Source organism: Macrobrachium rosenbergii, chromosome 14 (assembly GCF_040412425.1).
Source record: "Macrobrachium rosenbergii isolate ZJJX-2024 chromosome 14, ASM4041242v1, whole genome shotgun sequence".
Classification (NCBI taxonomy): Eukaryota; Metazoa; Arthropoda; class Malacostraca; order Decapoda; family Palaemonidae; genus Macrobrachium; species Macrobrachium rosenbergii.
The window spans coordinates 13,985,968-14,008,031 of record NC_089754.1 but is presented as its reverse complement, the minus strand read 5'-3'; the positions used below and the strand labels follow the sequence as shown (position 1 = coordinate 14,008,031).

At 38.9% G+C, this 22,064-nt stretch overlaps 1 protein-coding gene across 2 annotated transcripts in view; it reads left to right on the top strand.

The window, feature by feature from the left end:
• Positions 1–19,738, top strand: part of LOC136845727 (uncharacterized) — a 288,481-nt gene extending 268,743 nt beyond the window's left edge. For both annotated transcript variants that reach the window (XM_067115930.1, XM_067115931.1), the window contains exons 15-16: positions 8,102–8,268; positions 15,215–19,738. In XM_067115930.1, coding sequence (XP_066972031.1) covers positions 8,102–8,242 — 141 coding nt within the window. In that variant the 3' untranslated portion in view covers positions 8,243–8,268; positions 15,215–19,738. The remainder of the gene's footprint in view (positions 1–8,101; positions 8,269–15,214) is intronic.
• The last annotated feature ends 2,326 nt before the right edge of the window (positions 19,739–22,064 follow it).

Here is a 22,064-nt window from a genome sequence, read left to right as displayed (position 1 = left end):
CAGAGAGGTGCCGATACAAGCCCATGCACTACTCATGACTGTATACAAGGCAACACTAGCCTGCAGATTCCATTTTAGCACGTTTTTCGTTCACACGAATTTCTAGATCCTTATTTTGTGCTCTATTTTGGATTTTTATGGCATCCTCGCAAGGTTCTTCTTCATTTACTTGAGTACTAGTGTTTTATTGTTTTTAGAAGCATTGAGGTCTTTATTTTCCTTTAGTTTAATAATTAAAGGGGATTTATAATGTCCGTCTCGATCTCCTCTCACTTACAGTTTCCTTGACCTCTCTGGTCTTGGGTCGGCATGTTTGTTTTGTGTTTTTTATTTGTATCCTTTTATTTGGGATATTTTACTATTAATGATCCTCAATTTTAGTGGGTTTGATTATTTTCTTATGTTTGTTCTGTACTTTATTACGAAGGGTTGTTTAGCGTTTAGCTACGAGCTACCCTCAACATTCACCTGCTTTTATCATGGCCATTACGAGAGGATATTAACGCTTAGGCTACGAGCTACCCTCGCCCATTCGCTATCATGGCTTCACATGCGAGTGATATTTAACGCTAGGCTATTTAGCTACCCTCGGGGCCCATTCGGCTTTTATCATGGCTTCACATGCAGAGTGATATTTAACGCTCAGGTTAATGGTAGCTACTCCTCGGCCCATTCGCCTTTTTATCATGGCTTCATTAATAGAGTGATGTTTAGCGCGAGTTACTTGAGCTACCCTCAGGCCCATTCGCTTTTATCAGGGCTTCATTACGAAGCGTTGCTGAGTTACTAGCCATGAGTTTTTCGAGCCCATCTTCCGGCTTATTACTACCTCATTATGCCTTATTTTGTCCTCACTCTTAGCCTTTGGGGGATCTTGATATTTTCATTGGTACTGTTATTATTTCAGGAATTTTGTTTTACTTTGTTTCTTGCACTGTTTATTTGTGAATTTGTGTTCCCTTCCTGTCAAGTGTTGTCTTGCTGCTTAGGCTACGTGGTTCCTTCGGCCCTATTCCTGCTTTTATTTTTGGCTTCTTTATTTTGCCTTGTTTTAGACTTCCACTTCTCTCTAAGCATATGGAACATTGGATTCATTGGTACATTTAATTTTGACCTTGTGCTTGATGCCTTGAATTTTGTTAATTTTGGGGGTAATTTCTCTACCATTGAGGTCGGTCATAACCTTCACGTTCATGTTGTGTTGGGCCTGCCTATCCTCCTACATGTACCTTATTGACAATTCTTGTTTTATTATGAATTATTTGAGTTATTGTCAGCTTTATTCCTCTCCTAGGCTTCCTTCCTCACATCGCCTCTGCTAGGTTAGCTCTAGGGTTGGTTGTACACTTTTTCGGGAAAAATCATATAGGGACGATCTCATCTACACGTATGAGTTTACGTCTGTGATCTCGCTGTACATGTGTTTTTGTCTGGTGCTTCCTTTGTTTGGTTTTTTTTGCTTGATATATTGCCCACGCTCCACCCTCTCCCTGTTTTGCTTTTCACTTAGGCTACTGTTCCTACAAGTTAAGCTGGAATAGCGAGGGGCTTACTCTGCGTAGCCTATCCTAGTTCAATCCTTCTTTGGGTTGTTTACCACGGTGACCGGGAGTGCCCCTCCCACTCCCTGTTCACACTTCTTTAACACTGGGTAAATATATTATTTTGTGGCATTGAGAGTCCTCTCTCCTCCCTTTCTTTATCCTTTTGGCTCTCTCTCCTTGGTTTGGTTTTCAAGGTTTGTTAACTTTCTCCAAGGCTTGAGAGCAATTTCTATCCATTTTATGTTGTAGCCTGGCATCCCTCCTCTGCATTGATTTCGATTGTCCCTCGGTGTGTCTGAGTTGGCACTCCACCTGACCTGAGGTGTGACCGGGAGTGCTCCCACCCTGTTCACACTCCTTTACTTTCTCTTTTGCCTCCAAGGTAGAGGTTTTTGCCCTCTCCTTTTCTCTCGGCTCTTGTCATGTAAAATACAATACACAGCGAGGGGATCTATGAGATCTCTGGGCGCTCGGGAGGCTGTCCCACCCCCGGCGTCGCTGCCTAAAGGCCAAATCTTCCTGGCCTATCCTTCCTCTTCCTTTACGACTATCTTCTGCGTGGTGCTTCCTACATGTTCTGCACTTACTGTTGGGATCTCTTACATGAGGCCAGTTAGCGTTTTCCCATCAACTGCCCTCGTTTTATTTACTCGGGCGCTCTCCTGCTGCTACCACCCGGGTGTTCGTTATCTTGTTGGGCGCCTCCTGCTTACTGCTACGGTGTCTTTAGTGTTTAGCTGTCGGTCTTTATTCCTCACCTAGCTATCACTGCTCAGGACATCCTCCGGGGCTTTCTCTTGGCTCGGAGGCGCGCCTACTCAACAGTTCATAACCTTCCACATTTTGTCTGAAACACATCGCTTCCGAATGTTCCGTTGACTGTTTTATGTTCATGAGTTTTGTCCTGGTTAGCCCGGTTTCTCCGTCATGGTCTGACTAGGGGCTAGTCGCTGCTTACGGCATTTGCTCCGGCATCCGTTCCATGCCCTTTCTGAGGCCGCCTGGTTTTGGCTCTTCGGCGCAGGAATAAGTTCACGATTCTGCAACAAACTTCAGCGATCACGGAGTCTATAGTTCCCATTCAAAGCAGTTTGTTTTGATTTATAGTTTGGCACGGAAGGTTGCGGTAAGCACGCGGCGTTTCCCGAGCAGACTTCGATGAACCCGGAAGCTATATATACTGTCGGCTCTGCCTCCGCCAAACTCCGTACCATGACTTTATTTTGGCTCGATAGTTGTAGAGACACTATAGTTTCCTCTGGTTATGGCTACTTGATGAATCCAGTAGGTTTCGACGATACCAGTCGGTCTTATTCTCGCCAAACGCCGCCTATCACATTAGTCGCCAAATTCGCAGATTGCGTTGTACGCCATGCTCCGAGCAGGCTACCTGATGAACTCAGAGGGTTTCACGATACACCTGTCGGCTTATCGCCGTTTCCGCTCATGTGGGCCACACAGTCGCTTTTTCGGCGAGCAATCGGTAGGGTTTCATATATACGCCATCATTTCTCCGCCAGATCTCCGGGCGAGATTCTCAGCAATCGTAGGTTTCATATAAACTCATCGCTCTCCGCCTTGTGTTTATTAATAGTTAATCTGTGCTGGGCTTCCGCGATCTTCGTGATCGCAGGTTTCTATATACGCTCATCGATTTCCTCCACAAACCTCCGCTTCAGCATAGACTTCGACACTGGTAGGTTTCATTTACACTCATCGGTTTTTCCTTCGCCAAACCCGTTTATATGACTTATTACGTTGCCCGTGTTCGGGGGTCCTAATTTTTCCCTCCTGAGGCCGCCTGAACCTGGAATCTTCGCCCAAGTTAACTGTTTACGAGAGTTTCTTCTTTGAAGACGCTATGCCTTTCTGTCTCGTTCTGAACCGTGAACATTGTCCCGGAGCGATAAGTAGGTGCGGGAATAATTGAGGCAAACCTTTCCACAGCTCGGAATTAGGTGAGGCAAACTTTTCCTCTTTAGGGGATCATGCTAGCTCTCTTTCATCCTTTTCACTGGTTCTTATTCATCACCACTAAGGCAGAAAGCAGCAAAAAAAAAAAGACAAAAGAAGACCCTTTTTAAACTAAGAAGACTATTCGGCCTCGAGGACGCCTCGGACTTAATCAAAGCATATCTACGTAGTTTGGCCTCGTCTCTGAAAGGATGAGTGCCCATGGGGCAAGGCGGTTACCTCCTTCCTTTGTTGAAAATCCTTTGATGGCCCCATGAGCCTGATTTGAGGTCATTGTCAACCTATTAACTAACTATCTACCTCATGGTTCAGCCTTCCTTCCCAGGAGCTAAATCCCAAGAGATTAATCTCAAACTCATTGTCAATGGATCACCTGTTAAATCCTGCCTGTTCCGGAATTTATCGTTCCGACACTTCCACCTCTTTCTTCCTCCAGTCTGTGGGAATCTTATGTCTTCCCTTTAGTGCTCCTAAGAAGGAAGGCACCCTCCTGTCGTGTGGGCACACGGAGGTTGGTATGGCATTTTCTTCCGGTCTGGTATCCTCATCCAGTTTTGCCAGACTGTCAGAAAGAGCATGGCATCTGTCTGGCAGGATTCATAAGTGAGCCCTTCAACTAGCTGACACATCGTCTCCGCTGAGAATCTAACGGGAGTGGCAGGCGGAGAATTCCTGGTGTCCACGCCAGCTGTGGGGTCTTACTGTGCTCTTTGAGAGCCCTGTTTCCTACCCCCTTGTGCTCCTGAATGGGCCCCCTCTTATCAACAGGCTTGGTTTTGAAATATATCGCTGAGGCATTTCCGAGGATGAGATATCACAGATACGCTTACAGTAATCTTCTAACCCCGGACTACGCTCTAATTTATTCAGCGCATAGTTCCCTAAGCTCCGGAGCCACTCCGGCTTCGAAACAGGGTGTAAGTCAGGCTTGCCCGCTCCGCTCTGAGCTGAAAATCTTATGAGTCAGTTTCCACCTGGAGAATTAATCTTTTCCCAGGTGGGCGCGAGCGATGTCCGCTCAAAGCACGCACGTTACTTCAGAGCCTCCGCTCATGGGTGTCTACCTACGCAATAACAGAAACGGGTCTGATCTTTGCCGGCCCTGTCCCAAGTCCGCAAGAAGTTCATGTAGGGCTCCCAAGAGCCCTGCTCAGGCAGGCTCTTCAGGTCTCTGCCCCCTAGACAGCCGTCAGCTCACTCCCAGCCCACTTCGATGTGTGCGGGTTCAGCCAACACATCAGCCCCTTGTAACACCCCGTGTCTCTGCTCTCCCCATGTGCTCCGCTGGAGTTTTGCTTCATAATGCAAAACATAAGGAAAGAATTTTCACTAGACATTTGGCTAGAGGCTCTGACTCGGGTCATCATAGGAGAGGAAGCATCCTACTCCTCTCCGAGAAATTAAAGGCATACGCTCTGACGTGGGGAGGGCACCAAGCTCCTCCTCAGTATTTCATATGGGTGGAGGCTGTACGATTTTCAAGCATTGAATCTCAGTCCCTGGGGCCTAGAGTAGTTATCAGGGGGCCCGGGTGGAGCTGACTGTTGTCCCCTCCCAATCAGGTTCAATCAGCCCGCCACAGAGTTCTGGGTTTTAGAATGGCCTGTCAGGCTTTTTTCAGTCTGCCAAGGAAGTTCCTTCCACTGGAAAAATTTTTCCGGCGTGGTCTGCCATTTCTTATCTAATGCGGCAAGTTTCGTTGCTTATAGTCTTGTGGGTTCGGATCCTAATGTCTGTGGAGCTGTATTCACCTTCTGTAGACCTTTCCGACGCTCCTTTCACATCTTGGTTGCAGAAAGGTCTCTATCTTTCTTGGGATTCAGACTCGGGAGCAGGCGTACCCCTTCAGGTTCATGCCTCCCCAATGGGCTCCAGAGTCTTGCCAGTTTGAACAATACCAGAAGTTCAACAGTCTGCATTAGAAGGCTTACAGCTGTATATCTAGTTGCCTGCTCATTTGGGCCCTCAGCGTCGGGACACCTGAGGTGCCACACAATCGGCTTCTAGAGTCTTGGGCTTCTAAGTAACTAGGAAGGAATCCAATTTGATTCAGGAGGTAGCCTTCAGAGTTGTGGAATCCAGGGAAGGAAAGAGATAGCAAGTGCGACCTAATACCATCAACTCAAGCATACTCTCGCCGCGGCCCAAGAAAAGGTCTTGGGGTTCTCTCCAGTTTGGTTTCCAGTGACGGCTCTCCTTCAAAGTCAAAGCTGGAGTTTATGATCGTATGGGCGGAGCTGTGGACGCGGTCTCCCTGATTCCTCCTGCTTGAATAGCATTCCGGCCTTGCACAACCATCGCGCTTACCGGGCCGTCCTTCCAGCTTCTCCGGCCTCAGTATTCTACACCGTCACCTCTGGTGGGTGAGGTGATATTTTTGGCTCAATGAATACATGGAACTTAGTCGGTCAATGCCCGCAGTTCCATATCATCGCTTGGAGGGCGGTGACAGTTTCCTGTCCTTGGAAACTTCTTCCCAAGAGGTTTCCTTTAGGCTGGTCTTGAACAAAACAGCAATAGTGCGCCGCGTGGCAAGTGGTTTTGACTCAGGTTGCTTCATTCAGGTTGTGGTTCATTCTTCATAACCACAGACAAGTGCCTCTGTCTACCACCCTTCTCGTAGGGGTCCGCAAGGTCGCTTTTCCTATCCAGGGCCTCCCCTTGGTGTCGGAATAGTCCCCAGACGGAGTGTCATTCAGGTAGTCTTGTGACCTTTTCCTGGACCTGAAGTAGGTCTGTTTGTGAACCCAATTCAGCCACAAACTATCAAGCTGTCCTGGCCTGGTATAAACCCAGCCTGGCGCCAGCCCCTCAAACCTGGGATGTCCTGGCTTTGTGGTCTTGTTAATCCTGTAGTTTAGGAGGAAACTGATGGTGGTCCCATACTGTTTTCCTGAAAGCAGTTAAGGATCCTTACTCTACTGCAGTATGGTTCTGCAGGAAGTAACTGGGTACCTTCACATAGTTTGGCTAGAGAACATGCGCATTGGCCGAGGTGTTTTGTTGAACCAGACTACAGGTTTTAACTTTCATCCCTAAGGTCTGTGTTCGTTTAAGAACAGTAATTCATCCACATTCGGTTTCCTGGTCTGGTAATGTATTGGAGTAGCTTTGAGTAATTCAAATAATCATCTTGTTTCATCTTTCCTGTTGGGAAGCCCTAAAAATTTTTTAATCAGCTTATTTCTAGTAAGGTTTTCTGTAATTGTCTGCTCTGTCTATGGAACTAATCATTTTGGTTTCTCTCATCAGGTAGTATTGGCAATTCTCTACCCTAACTTTCTATCTTACAATTGAAGGTCCTTTACTGGTGGTCACCTTGGAAAGTAATTTCTTCGCTGGGTCTGTTTCTAGGCCTAGTTTTTCTTCCTTTTGCAGGCTTTTTTAGACATGACTCGCAATTTTGTCAGATCTTCCTTTAAAAAGGGGGTTATTGTCATTGGGTTCAAGCATTAGGCAGGAAGTATTTTCTTAATACAAGCCTATTCAGGTTATTCTAAGCTCAGTGATCTTAGACGGTGACCACTTGGCATTATTTTCATTACATGAATTTAGAGGACCCATTAATGTTCAGGGTATGAATTCTCCAGTTTTCAACGCTCTATTTAAGTCTTTAATAGCATAAGAATGATGTTTATTTCTCTGTTATTATTTCATCGGTGACATCGGGATCTCCGATCCAGAAAAGGATTTTGACAAAGGAAAAATTCATTTCTGGAGAGGGGCCCGTGTCACCTGGTGACCCACCCCTGTTTTTCATTCTCTCCCTCCCATGGTAAACTTCATTCTAGTGGGGTGGGTGCTAACATGGAATGCGGCTAGTTCATAATAAAATTTATTGTTTGGATACTTACCCACTGCTTAGTGGGCTGTCAAGATTTCTAACAAGAGCTAAAACATTGAAAACAGCTGGTGGAGAACAGGTGTATTAGACAGTCATCTGGGTCAGCCACTCAGTCATCTTCTGTTAGAATGCTGACTTACTGGCATGGAGATCTGAGCTATCTTTAACAGTAGGTCAGTATCCAATAATTAAATTTTATTATGAAAATTTGTATTTTCAGTTCTCCGTCTGAAAACAACTTGTGTGTTGACTAGCCTAAAGTTTGACATTATAATCTGTAGCTGGGCCTTTTTGTGGCTCATAAAATCCCATAGTTTTTTCTCTTTTGACTTAATGTATATATTACTACCTCATTTAAATTTCATCAGTCTGTTCACTGATACTGAATCCATCAATCTGAGGGTCCAAATCTGTATTAATATAAAGAAAATTATAGTGTGTTTTTTCTTGTATATGATATGGTATTTTCCATGATATTCCATGAAACTAATGAAGCACTTCATCTCTGGAAGATTAATGAAAATTGGAGGAATGTGCTAAGCCCCCTAACAGTTTTGTTAATGTGTAGCTATAAATTGTAACAGTTAAGAAATACAGGCTGGAGGCAAGAGATGGTTTAATTCCTACATTCCTTTTTATCAAGTATTTGATGTTGTACGTCATAAAAAATTAAAGTTAAAGGCAAAACACTAACCATAGCAAAGTTTGTAATGATTTTCTTACTTTTTGTATATTAAAGTTGTTAGAAGGCGTTGAAGAAAGGCAAGAAGTTGGATGTGATGATGAAGAATATGGTGAAGATGGTAATGCGCAAGAACAGGATGATGAAGATGAAGCAAATGAAGAAGCTTCCAGTGATAATGATGCTGAAGTCTGTTGACTTGGAAATATCTTACATATGGACCTGTATGTATGCTTGTAATACCTTTGTTATTGTAGACATGATTGTATCGTTAATGCACCTGATTGCAAAGTTTAAATGGAGCAGGAGGGTTTTGTTGCCTGAGATAATTAAGATCTACTAATATTAAGAGGTGAAGTAGGAGAATTATGATGATGCAGAGATGCAAACCTCGCATATAGTAATTACTTGCCAAGAATCTTTGATAACTTCAACTTTTGATAGCAGATATCAGTTTTGCCCACTACGTTCTTTGTTTTTTCATTATTTCTTGGTAAAGCACAACTTACATGTTAGGGTAGCATTATTCTGTGTCTTTATACAGTACCACCTTTATATAACAAACTAAAATTTTAGTTTGTTATACAAATTAAATTTTCTTTTAATTTTCTTATAAAGTTCCTTATGTAGCAAATTTTTTGTAGTTTCATCCCAAATTCAAAAACATCTAATTACTTTGCATTTTACCTTAAACTTTTACATAACACAAATAGTAATTTTTGATAGTGTAGCCACTGTGGGTCCTCCGAGGAGTTCCACTCTCATGGTCTCCCCAGGGCTCCATAAGACAGACCAACCAGTCTCAAAGAATCTCTTACAGTTGGTCTCAGCCAGAATAGTGCTTCTTGGCACAGTGATAGAATACAAAGGACACAGGACAGGAGGGCTCTATCTCTGTTTTCCCTTCATCCTACTTACACAAATGTGACAACAGAGACCATGTTGGCTATTTCCTCATTACACGCCAGGTGTGTGCAAGATAAATGTTCACCCCAGTCCCATGCCTTTTTGTCAGGGAAAGTGGGTGGGTTTGAGGACTCACAGCAGCTATCAAAAATAGGTTTTTCCTATGTCAAATCCTGTTTTTTTGCTAGTGTAGCCACTGTGCCTTTCCTGGGAGTATCTCAGCATGACCATAGTGTATCAGTAATTTTTTTTATCTGAGGTAAAGTCACATGGTATCAACTGTTTTTCTTTATTCTGGATATTCAGCAGGGTTTAGCATAAAGAACAGGAAACAACACACAGACCTATATATGTATTATCCCTTGTGGTTCTAAGGTGACTTAGCTAATTATGTCGGGTCTGGCTGAGGGATTATTGTGCCTTCGTCTGCTCAGGAATACTGCATCTAATAGCCCCCACATACACTCAAGAGACTTCTTTAAAAGAAACATTTTCGAAGCAAAGTCGGTGATGTTCTCACCTTTCAGATGTCGTGCGACTTAGGAAAGGAGTGAGTGTCTGCCTTTTCAATGAGGGACACTGAAATCATTCTCAGCCCATAGAGAGAGAGTGGTTTGTTTGTGGTGGGGTGTAGGAAAAAGAGGACCATGGGTGATGTTTACCATGACATCTAGGTAAACTTTGAGTGCTTGAACTGGGCATAATGTTTTATATGAAATACTGAGTTCCCTTATCAGAAAAGGAGATTTTTCCATTAAGAGGTCCTCATTTTTGGCCAGGAACGATAAGCGAGGAGACAACAGTGAATGACAATTTGGTGGGTGTATGAATAATGAAACTTGCCCCATCTAAGAGAGCTCAGTTCACTACACTCCTGATGCCAAAGCAGTCAAGAAGACTGCCTTCTGGAGCATGAGTTATAGGTGTATTTGTTCCACTGAATTGAGGGAATGACAGGAGTATAAGAACCTTATTCAGCAACCAGGTAATGGGAAGCCTTGCGGGAGCTGGCTTTTGCAGTGCAAAGACTGGAGAAGGGAATTAACAATTTCTATAATAGAATCAATTACAAACTATAAAGGAATGGTTTTGACATTCCTGCCTTGTATGCCATGATTGTTGTAATAACAAGGAACTTGACTTCAAAAGATATATAATAAATGTGAAACTGTTTCAACAGATTTCAACTGGACTTTCAGCGTGGAGGTATTCTAATGACATTTTCCATACAGACTGGTATGTTAGATAGATGAAGTCTGCAGTTTTTGCACTAGGTATCCAGCAGTGTTAGGTAAATAATCTTCACAGTAGACTAGAATTTGTAGTCATATTGTCTAGGACCGACAAAATATGCATCTCTTTTGGAGATTTCAATTTTCTGGGATGGAAAGAAAGTCAGCAGCTCCAGGACGCTTATAAAACACTCACTCAGAACAGGTGACCATATTCCTGCTACCTGATGATCCTCCCAATGGCCTTCCCAACCTGTCAAGGAGGCATCTTTAAGTAATATCAATCGTACAGACGATGGAATCAGATCAACCTGGTTTGCCAGAGACCCTTACCAGAGTATCTTCCCATCTCAGCTGAAGGTGATTGCAAAGCCTTTTCCTGGCATGTAAGAGCCAGACTCTGTTTACATCCTACAGTCACAATCGCAGGGATAAGAACTGCCACAGACACAAACTGCAACCGGCCCAGACTTTGTTTCAACTGTCCTGTGGAAAAGCCAGGCTGTGCATAGAATCTTCTCAGGTCCTTCCATATTCTGGTTTGAGTGCTCTTGGGAAGAGAGCCAGCTGCAAAAAGAATCCCAACAAAGTCCCAGCCTCAGAAAACATCTGCTGGATGTAAGGTGGAACTTGTCCGTTTATTAAGGAATGCTTTTTACTTGAGTCTGTTGTCGTCTACCACTCAGGTTTCATCAACACCCTTCTCTGGTGGCTCCCCATATCAGCAGTCATCTAGGTAGGCAACCAATTAAATGAGCTCACGGACAACTATTAGATGCAGTCCCCAGTTATCGGCAATCCGGTTTCACGGCGCTTGTCTAGTTACGAAAATCGGTGATTTTCAGAGATTTTCGCTGCCGAAAATCGCCAATTTCCACTTACCGACACTGATAATTGGGTATTGGCGCCAAACATACCTAACAGAGGTGCCAGTCTATGGTTATCAGTGCCAGTAATCACTGAAAATCGCTGATTTTTAGTTATTGGTGATTTTCACTTATCGTCACACTGTCGGAACGGAACCCCCGCCGATAACCAGGGACTGCTCGTACTGCTAATTTTGTGAAGATTTTTAGGGCAAACATTTAACATGAAAGGCATGACTTTATATCTGTTTGTTTCCTTCTCTATCCAAAACTGTAGGAGTTGGCAGGAGGGAACAGTGATAGGGACGTGCCAGTATACGTCTTTCAGATCAGACGCAGTGAATTATGATGTAAAAGGTGTCAGTAGTAATTACCAGTAGCAATTTGTAATGCAGAATAAAGAGGGAAAGAAAGAAGGTTGAAAAAGTAAATCATAAGGTTTCTGGCATTTTCTATATATTGGTATTGTTACTGTTTTGTAAAGTAATTGTGGTTTAACCAGCCCATAGGTCATTTCTAGACTCAGGTCTAGTTTCAAGGATTTGTTCTTGAATGAGAAGTTGAAATTTAACGGTAAGGTAAAGAAGATATGACATCAGAGACAATGGAAGAAAAATAAAGTAGTGGTGGCTCATGGGAAACTCATTATACCTGCCAGTGAAGGGATATGGAATGCTGTTTGAATTTTTTCGTCATAGTTTGTGTTTTGCCAATTGATCTCACACCAGAAACCTAAATTTCACATTGAGAATTGTCTTCATGGTATTAATTTGTGAACCTAAAGTAAAAAAGTAATGTAGTGGATGTCAAAGAATATTAAGTATTTCCTACATTGTGTCAGCATAAGCAGTGTGTTGGCCATGTCTGATCTCTTATTTCTGTATTTCCCATCACCTGTTACTCCTTTCAAATGAATACTATGTTTATTGGAAGCTTGAATTTCAAGTCAGTGACCCCTGTGGGTTGTTCCATACGAATTGGGTTCATGTTCTGAATAAATAATAATAATAATAATTAACCCTTAAACGCCGAGTGTCTATTTACAAAAGTGTCTCCCGTATGCTGGCGGGGTTTGAGAGTTAGTGCCAAAGTGGAAAGAAAGTTTTTTTTCAAAAAATCACAGCACACTTAGTTTTCAAGATTAAGAGTTCATTTTTGGCTCCTTTTTTTCTCATTGCCAGAAGTTTAGTATGCAACCATCAGAAATGAAAAAAAAAATCATTATCATATATAAATGTTGGAATATATGACAGCGCGGAAAAAAATTTCATGTATAATTGTATACAAATTGCGCTGTGAGCAAAATTGTTAAAGCTAATGAATTATTTTTTTTCTTTGTATTGTACACTAAATTGCAATGATTTTGGTATATAACAAATTGTAAAACGATTAAAGCAACACAGAGAAAATATTATCACAAAATGATGCATGAATTCGTAGCGCTCGGACATAAAACAAAGTTTTTTAAAAAATTCACCATAAATCGAAATATTGTGCTAGAGACTTCCCGTTTGTTGCAAAATGAAGGTAAATGATTGAATATTACTAAAATGTAAGAGTTTTAGCTTACAATTGCATTTTTCAACCATTTCAGTTGAGTCAAAGTTGACTGAAGGTTGAAATTTTGGCACTTATTGTGATTTATATGAAAATATGTCAAAATTGATAAAAGCTAGAACCATGAGTTATTTTTTGTTGTATTTTACATAAAATTGCGCACATTTTCATATATAAAACTTTATGTAACAGCTAATAGAAAACAGTGCAAAAATTACGACAATGTGATTAAAGAATTTCTGAGATTTTCAGCAGTTAGCACGTGCGGACGTAAGGAAAACTTTTTCAAAAATTCACCATAAATCAAAATATTGTGCTAGAGACTTCTCGTTTGTTGCAAAATGAAGGTGAATGATTGAATATTACTAGAATGTAAGAGTTTTAGCTTACAATTGCATTTTTTTACCATTTTGGTCGAGTCAAAGTTGACCGAAGGTTGAAATTTTGGCACTCACCGTGATTTATATGAAAATATTTCAAATTTGATAAAAGCTAGAACCATGAGTTATTTTTTGTTGTATTCTACATAAAATTGTGCACATTTTCATATATAAAACTTTATGTAACGGCTAATAGAAAATGGTGCAAAAATTATGACAATGTTACTAAAGAATTTCTGAGATTTTCAGCAGAGTTAGCGCGCACAGACATAAGGAAAAGGTTTTTTTCAAAAATTCACCATAAATCGAAATATTGTGCTAGAGACTTCTCGTTTGTTGCAAAATGAAGGTAAATGATTGAATATTACTAGAATGTAAGAGTTTTAGCTTACAATTGCATTTTTTTACCATTTCGGTAGAGTCAAAGTTGACCGAAGGTTGAAATTTTGGCACTTATCGTGATTTATATGAAAATATTTCAAAACTAATAAAAACTACAACCATGAGTTATTTTTTGTTGTATTTTACATGAAATTGCACACATTTTCATATATAAAACTTTATGTAACGGCTAATAGAAAACAGTGCAAAAATTACGAGAAAGTGACTAAAGAATTTCTGAGATTTTCAGGAGAGTTAGCTGATGCTTTCTAGTGGGAGAAGAAAGAAATTTGCACATGCGCAGCTGGGTCACGCTTGTAAACAAAACAACAGCATGATCTGTGAACTCCCAGCTTCCCTCACGGCGCGCGATTTAAAATTTTTCACAAACTAGGCCTATAAGTATTTTTCCGTGAATATTTAAAAAAACTTTTTGTAGTAGACATATTTTACATCCACTCGGCACCCAACAGACAATTTTTGTCAACGTAAAATATGTCCAGTCGGCGTTAAAGGGATAATAATAATAATAATAATAATAATAATAATAATAATAATTAATAAAGGAATTTAGATTCCAGCAATGTGTTTAATGGCATATAAAGAATGATTACACTCTGGCAAAGGCTACAAACAAAAAGATCTTTGTAGACTTTTTAGTAGTATATTTGTAAAATAGCATAGAATTATTTAGCTTTCAAGTGGTTTTGTCTTCACTTTTAATAGAAATAGGTTTGATTTCTTCCGAGGAAGGGGTTGAGCTCCTGAAAGCTATACAGTATATTGTTCTTCAAAAAATTGTACAAGGACCATTTTTAGTTTTCTGTAAAAGAAAACTATTGTGTCGGCTTTGTCTGTCCGTCCGCACTTTTTCTGTCCACCCTCAGAACCTCAAAAATTACTGAGCCTAGAGGGCTGGAAATTGGTATGTTGATCATCCACCTTCCCATCATCAAACATACCAAATTGCAGCCCTCTAGCCTCAGTAGTTTAGATTCTATTTAAGGTTAAAGTTAGCCATAATCGCGCATCTGGCAATGATATAGGGCAGGCCACCACCGGGCCGAGGTTAAGTTTCATGGGCCGCGGTTCATACAGCATTATACTGAGACCACCAAAAGATAGAACTGTTTTCTTTGGCCTTGATTATATGCTGTACAGAAAACTCAATTGTGCTGAAGAAACTTGGACACGTTTTTTACTTATCAATTGTAATGAGTTTTAAGCTAATTTGCTTCAAACAAAATAGAAGAAATTTTTGCAATTACTGAATTATCATTAGCTTTATCATTTCAGATTTAAAAGATATTTAAGCAGTTATGGAATTTTACCTTGCTATATTACATCAAATGAAGAGGTTATGTTTAAAATTATTGAATTGTCAGTTGCTTCATCTTATAAAATGAAATAGATAATTTAAATTTCTTGTACTATTCGTAGCTTTCTTTCTTCAAATGAGATTATATCAATTTCTAACAATTTTATGATAGAATAATTGTCAGTATTTTCCTCATTGATTTGATATCAAAATAATCTGCTTGCTTCTTGTTCCATTATTTATTGTTTCTATATTAATTTTTTATAATAGATTAATAAGACAATGGCATTGGATATGTAGAATTTCTTGGGGCTCACGTGTACATTTAAATTAGACTGTTCCCAGATGAAGAAAAATAAAGGGAAGAAGCCAAGCAGCTAGGGGTGCAAATAATGCTGCAAGGGATGTATAATATCATGCAGGGTGCCATACAGGGAAACTGTAGATGGTAATCCCAAAATTCATAGCAAGTTCTTGATTTAGCCAGCACATTCCTTAACGAAGGTAATTTCAAAATTTTTCACTTCCAGATGATGTGCCCCAAAGAATGAAGAGTCATGCACAGTTTATGGGAAATACGAAAACTGAAGAGACTTGAGGAAGAGGATGAGCAGAAAAAAATTGCAGGTTTCCCTAAGTAATGCCAGGTCTGAAATTAAAAGACAAGCCACACCAATATCTTTTTAAAATGTGAAGCCCACATGATGGTGTTTCCCAAAAAATGGTAAATTGTTTTCCTGAAGTAATTGTGAGTGGAAGTTTTGAGATGGGAATCTAATCATTATATTGACTGCAAACCTTAGTTTTCTGTGTACCTTTATTGCTGATGGTAGATTGAAATGAGCATCAGAGAATTTCAATTCAGTGTAGTATTTAGGCAAGGGTGTAGGTATAGTATCCAGCAGGTTTGCTTAAGTTCAGGGATTTAGTAGCTTTGGTCAGTGTATGCATGAGTAATATGATGTAGCTATGATTAAATATGTTGTAGCTACCAGCAGCTTGCCTGTTCACTATTGTTAAAGTGGAATTCTTTAATTTTTTTTTTGCATGCTGTAGAACTTTAAATGGTTACCAATTTTTTTTTTTACTTTGGTATTTTGATTGTGGTTAGTTAATAATCTCAGCCCCACTTTAAATGAACGTTTTATTATATTACTGTATTTTATTCTCATTTTAGCTAAAATTATCTTGAACATAGCTTGTACAGGATACTGACCAAGCCAGAAGACGAGATTGAAAAAAATATTGAGAACATGGCTGCCAGGGAGAGGTTAGGCTAGGATAAGAGAGTACTGGATGATGATTCCTGTGAAATGGCTATAAGGGCAGTGGTTTTTTTTTACACTGCCACCAACAGGCAATTTGTTCAGATTATCATCAGCAGACAATTTGGATGGTGATTGCTACTGATTGGTCCACTGAAAACAATTAAAATTTGAAGATAATAATTATTCTTAAGACTGATTGAGGATCCTAGATAAAAAAGTTTGGCAGTGTGCCAAATGTCACTGGATGTCAGTCAGCTATTTTTATCCAAGAACTGACATTGGTAGGACAACTCTTAATTAAAGGAGCCTAAGATTAAGCCTTTAGTTGTTGCTGAAGTTTGTAATTACCACAGGGATAGTGAAGTGTAAGTGGCAAATGGATGTGGTGAAAACAGTGGATCATTGGTGATGGAGGTTGTGATGGGAGTTCAACCAAGTTTTTGATAAATCAGTGCTTATAGTAGCGGCTGCAGACTTTGGAGCAGCATGAGGTTAGATCAACAGGATGGCTGAGATTGATCGGATGGGAGTATTGTGACAATTGACTATAACTGAAAAAGTTAAGTATCAGAAGCTTGCAGAGGGTTGATAATATTTGATAGACACCTGAGAATGACGTGATAAGAATCAGGTGAAGGATATTGTGAAGTCTAAAAGTATATATACTTTGTCAGTCACTCAAATGATGATTTGAGGGACAGTACAGTGAAATAGTTCAGAAAGCGACATTGATCAGGCATTCAAGATCTTTTGTTTTAGTGACAACATAACTGTGGAGGTAGAAGAGCTTCTTTTAAGCTAGGAAACCTTCTGGTAGTATTGACAGAACAACTTGAAGTATATTTCTTTTTTAAAAGAAAAATTTTATAATCATTGCTGCACTCAGGTGCACTCTAAAGGAAGTCTAGACAGTCTAAAGTTCTTCCCTGTCTTTTCAAGTTTTAGAGGTCTTTCAGCTACCGGTTTAACCTTAGTACTTCCGGGAGTAGAGTCAATAGTCCATATCTCTTGTCTTTTGTAGGTTGGATCTTCAGTCTTTTGGTGCCCCTTAAAACCTAAATATTTGTTAAAAAAAATTCAAAAGATGTACAGAGACAAGTCACAGGATCTCTCTAAGGGTGCAGTTTAATATCATTATTAAATAAGTGAACCAGACCACTGAGCTCATGTTCCAAACTGGTATAAAATGTATTAAAGTTTATATTTGTTCACATTGTATTCCATAACATCTGCACACTTCTTGTTCAAAAAAATAAATCAAATACATGGATAACTCCTGTTTGTTCTTGGCTTCCATCATTCATTCAATCAGTCTGTTTCCAATACTTGCTCTCAACTTTTTCTGTTTCCACTACCTTTGGTCAGCTGGTCTTTTAGGTAACTTTCAAGTTAAGAGGGCTCATTTGTAATTAGCATTAGCAATAAAAACACAAAACTGGTTTGTGTAATAAATGTAACTGGGAGTCTTAAGTGTTCAGCATAATCTTAATTTTTTCAAAAGAATTAGTGTACAGATGATTGGTTGGTCTAAAAAAAACTGTGAAAAAGCATCTTCCAGAGTTACTGTTTTTTGTGAAAAATTAATTCACTATTCATCACTGCAATCATGTAATATTTTCTGATTTATTGTTTATAGTGTAAATGTTAGTAGATTATTTTTTTTAACTGATTTTATTTACGTCTAGGATTGTTTTTCATGTGATCATTCATCAAGGGAAGGTGCAGTTCAGAAATTTCATGTTTAAACTTGTAAGTATATACACTTCAGAACTGCTATTTTTTCAGATCCTTAACCCCTCCCTTGTCATCAAAATTTATATATCTGAGTTCTTTCACCGACAGAGTTACTTTGGAATTTAATAAGCTGAGTTATTGCTACATACATTTTATATTAGGCGTTACATATATTAGTTTTTATTGCAGTGGTTTAACCAGACCACCAAGTCATTTCCTACATTTTATATTAGGCGTTACATATATGTATTAATTTTTATTGCAGTGGTTCAACCAGACCACCAAGTCAATTCTAGCATCATAAGGCTTGTTTAATGGGTTTCTTTTGATGAAAGGTGGAAATTTGAATAAGATATGGCAAAGTGGGCAGTCAAGTGGGAAGAAAACAAAGGTCATGAATGGAAGAACTGCAAAAGACAGGAAGTGATGCAGCTCAAGACAGACAGATGCTACAAAGAACCTTTAGTAATACTCATTGTGCTTTTGTGGCACTCTAGGCAAAACCCTCCATGTAGTATGCTCACGAGAGTCTTCTGCCATAATAGTTACTGGTATACTGTATTTTTAAAAGTAAATTTTTCATGCATTCCCATGTCCACAGATCGACACTTTTTCCTACGTTGACTTGACACATAAAATTAGAATATGTATTGTGGTTGAACATTACTCATTGCACCGTCATCCTTTTTTTAATTATCTCTTATCTTTTCAATAAATGGGAGATTTATGAAGGATCTGTGCAGTCCCCAGCTGCATTGCTTTTTGCCTTAAGTTTTTGTGTGTATCTTTGGGCAACATCTTACCAAACTGTCCGACTTCGTAAACTTTATCGTACTGTTTAATTTTCACCTTGCTAAGAACAAATCTTTGAAGGAGTTCTAATTTTCACCTTGCCAAGAACAAATCTTTGAAGCAGTTCTTAGTATACTGTAGATATATGACCTGGTGACCACTTTAAACTACATTTTACAATAATAATTAGTTTCCTGTGCTTTTAAGCTTGAAAGATCATAACAAATAATTTGTTGTTGTAAATTGAGTGTGTACAATTTATTATAAAGAAGTTACTTTCTGGATGCAACAGCTTGGGTGAGGCTTATTCTGGTCCTGGAGTAATAGAAGTTTTATTTAGTTATAGACGTTAAATAAAGAAGTACAATTTAAGCAGTAAAAATTTGTCTTTTATAAATGAAAACAAAGAACCACATAGTAATGTATTATATAGAACTTTAGATTATCTATTTTAACCAGACTACCAAGTCATTTTACTGGACTATCATAGGGCTGACCTGCAGGATTTGTTCTTAGTGTATGAGTGAAAATTTGAGGAACACAAAATAGTTAGGCAAAATACCAAAAGGAATGGATGAAAAGCAAATTATGTGACTAGAGAAATTGCTGTGTAAATGAGTATAAACATACATAAAGTACAATGCATTGCAGTTTGTACTTATTCTTACTTGGTCTAAACCATGTTTATATTCATGTGTTAGTTTTTGTTAGGAAAGCAGTTTTGCTACACTTGTAAGTTTTCAAGGGAGGAAAAATATTCTAATTAGCACAAGAACAGATAAATTTTCATGCGTTAAAGTAATTTATGGTGTAAAGGCCTACTATGTACAGTATGTCCTTTTCCATAATGTAAGGAATATCTTTACTACTTATAATGAGTTACGTATCATTTCATCTTGGCTTGGATTTTTAAAGCATTTATAAAATTTGTCAAATTTTAAAGTTCCTGAGGTTTCAGAAACATTTTTGTTTGTCAGGATTTTGCACCTGATCCAGTAATCTTTTATGTTTAAATGCATGCTAGGTTACATTGTTCTTTTATTACATATGTCTGTATATAAATTTTATTTTGAACAATGTGTTGGAGAACTAGCATCTAAGTTGGAAAATAACCTAATGTTAAGACAGAGAAAGTAAGTCAAAGTTGACAATTAAAATTCCTTATTGGAGAAATTGCTTGTGTTACAAGATGATTTTTGAAGTGTTATGCTGGTATACTGTAGTAATAGTAAGAAATGTAAAATAAAAGAAAATTTTCCACTATTTTATGAATTACCTCATAGTGGGGATTCAAGTACCTACATTGATATGGCTCAACTTGGCCATAATTAGTTGCTCAGAGCTGAATTAGCTACACTTTCTTACCTTTCTCTAGCTCCATTTTTTTCCCGTACAGTTGTCGGGACTGACGCTTCATTACCGACACCAACACATGGTTTAATATGGATTGGGTTATGCTTAATATCTGTAAGAGGACGAGGATGAACAGCATTCCTTCTCACTCATAGGATTTGTAGCTGACATGGGTGAGCAATCTTAAAGAATGAAGTGAGACTGCCATCAATTCTGGACAGATCTCAACAGATTGATGACCATTAACACAGTGAGGGTAATATGTATATGTAGGAAGCTATCCCAGGATGGTTACCCATTTTGACATAACATTCATTCCTGTGTAGGTCTTCATGATAGTGGGAGGCTGTCTGAGATTAACTAGGTAACCAATGTCATAAGGCAAATTGCTGTTCATTTATATATGATGATGATGATGACCAGTGCATGAATGTAGAATCCACCAAGTTCCCTTTTCAAGACTATAAAACAGACTGACCTCATATGCAGTTTCAAATCCACAAGAAAAAATGGATTAAAAAGAAAACTACATACAACTTATCCATTTTGATTCCCTTTTTGTGAGTGAAAATTGGTTATATGTAAAGCTTGAAAAAGTAATATTGGATTATTCAGACTCAAATTATCTACCATCATTATATATTTATCAAAGGCTATGACCTTTTTACAACACAAATGTGTAGATGTAAACTGCCGTGTACTAAAATCTGATGCAAATGTTGAACATTCTTAGCAAACTGTTAGTCAATAAAGCCCTCGGTCACAACCCAGATAACTCTAAAAATGTGTTGTGATGTCTTGCAGCAAAATAGCTAGGAGCGACTGTTCATGCATGCACACCATGACCCCAACATTTGTCATCATCAGTGTGAGAACACCTTTAGCAATGCTTTAATTTCATTGTGATTCATTCCTTCTGATTCTTTTCACCCTCTGATCCATTTGTTACTAGGTTATCTAGTTTCTATCTATTTTGAGACTTCGTACTGCCTCGTATTGGCATTCTCAAATACTCAAGCCCACAGTCCTTTGAATTTAGAAGAGGATTTTATTAAATCTAGAATCCAAATTTATTTAAATTTTCTTTGAAGTACAACTGTGTTCAACTAAGTATCCTTTTACTAAATATTTTTGTTAAATGCATATTTTTAAACAAGATAACTCTCGCCCTACCCGCGCAACAACTTCTCGCTGCTGGGAAGAAAGGGCGTTGGGTCGGGTATGATACATGAAACATACGCTACTGGGGTCTAAGCGATGTCAGGCAGGGCAGCCGATCGAGACTGCAGGTCTACCCCAAAGCCAAATCAAAAGTCCTTCAAAAGAAGGCATTGTGCTTACCCCATACAAAAATTGGAAAAAGCATGTTAAAAGAAGAAGATTGTAATTAACTGAGAAATTCAAGACAAGTAGGTGAAGTAAAATTGTATCAAATTTCCTCAACTCGAAATTAAATCTTTCAAATGCAATATTTAAATGAACCTCATGTACTTGAAAAGTAATTTTATGGTCATGAGACAGACACATATTAAAACTGTACACTACTGCATCAGTAGGATAGGCAGCTGCCGAGATGGGTGTGCTCACTTTCCAGCAAGCACATCAGATCTGTGGGCAACGTGAACAAAGCACAGAACATGTCCTCCTCAATCCCCAAATTGTTCCTTGGGGTGTTATATAAAGTGCACAAAAACTCACAGATATATAGAACTATTGCAGAAGTTTTTTTAAGTTGATTTTTCTAATTTAATGGTATGATACACCATCTTGGACCCAGAATTCCTGTAGAGAAAGATTTTCTGCTGAAATCTTGTACACATCCAAGAAGTCATCTAGGTCAGAGTCTGGAACTAAATCCAATTCAAGGGAAAATAGATTCCTCACTAATGACAGATTGTTTTCATCGTAAAGTACTGAGCAAGATCTTGCTTAAAATTTTAGCTTTTCTGGGTTATATCTGTGCAGAAACAATCAACCTCTTGAGGAAGTTTACAAAACCTCACAAACATTATAAAATACCTAAGTGGACTTTCACTGCTCAGCTCTGAATCTTAGCAGTTGAAGCCCACAATGAGTAACTGTGCATGATAACTTTTTCCCTGAATTTTGAGATTCATTTTATTATATTGATCAAATATAACAACTGGCTTAAAAATTAGTCCTCAGTAGACAAAAAATCATTTTGCTTGCTTATCATGCATACCTAAAAAATCTTTCAACTTTTTCTTATTTC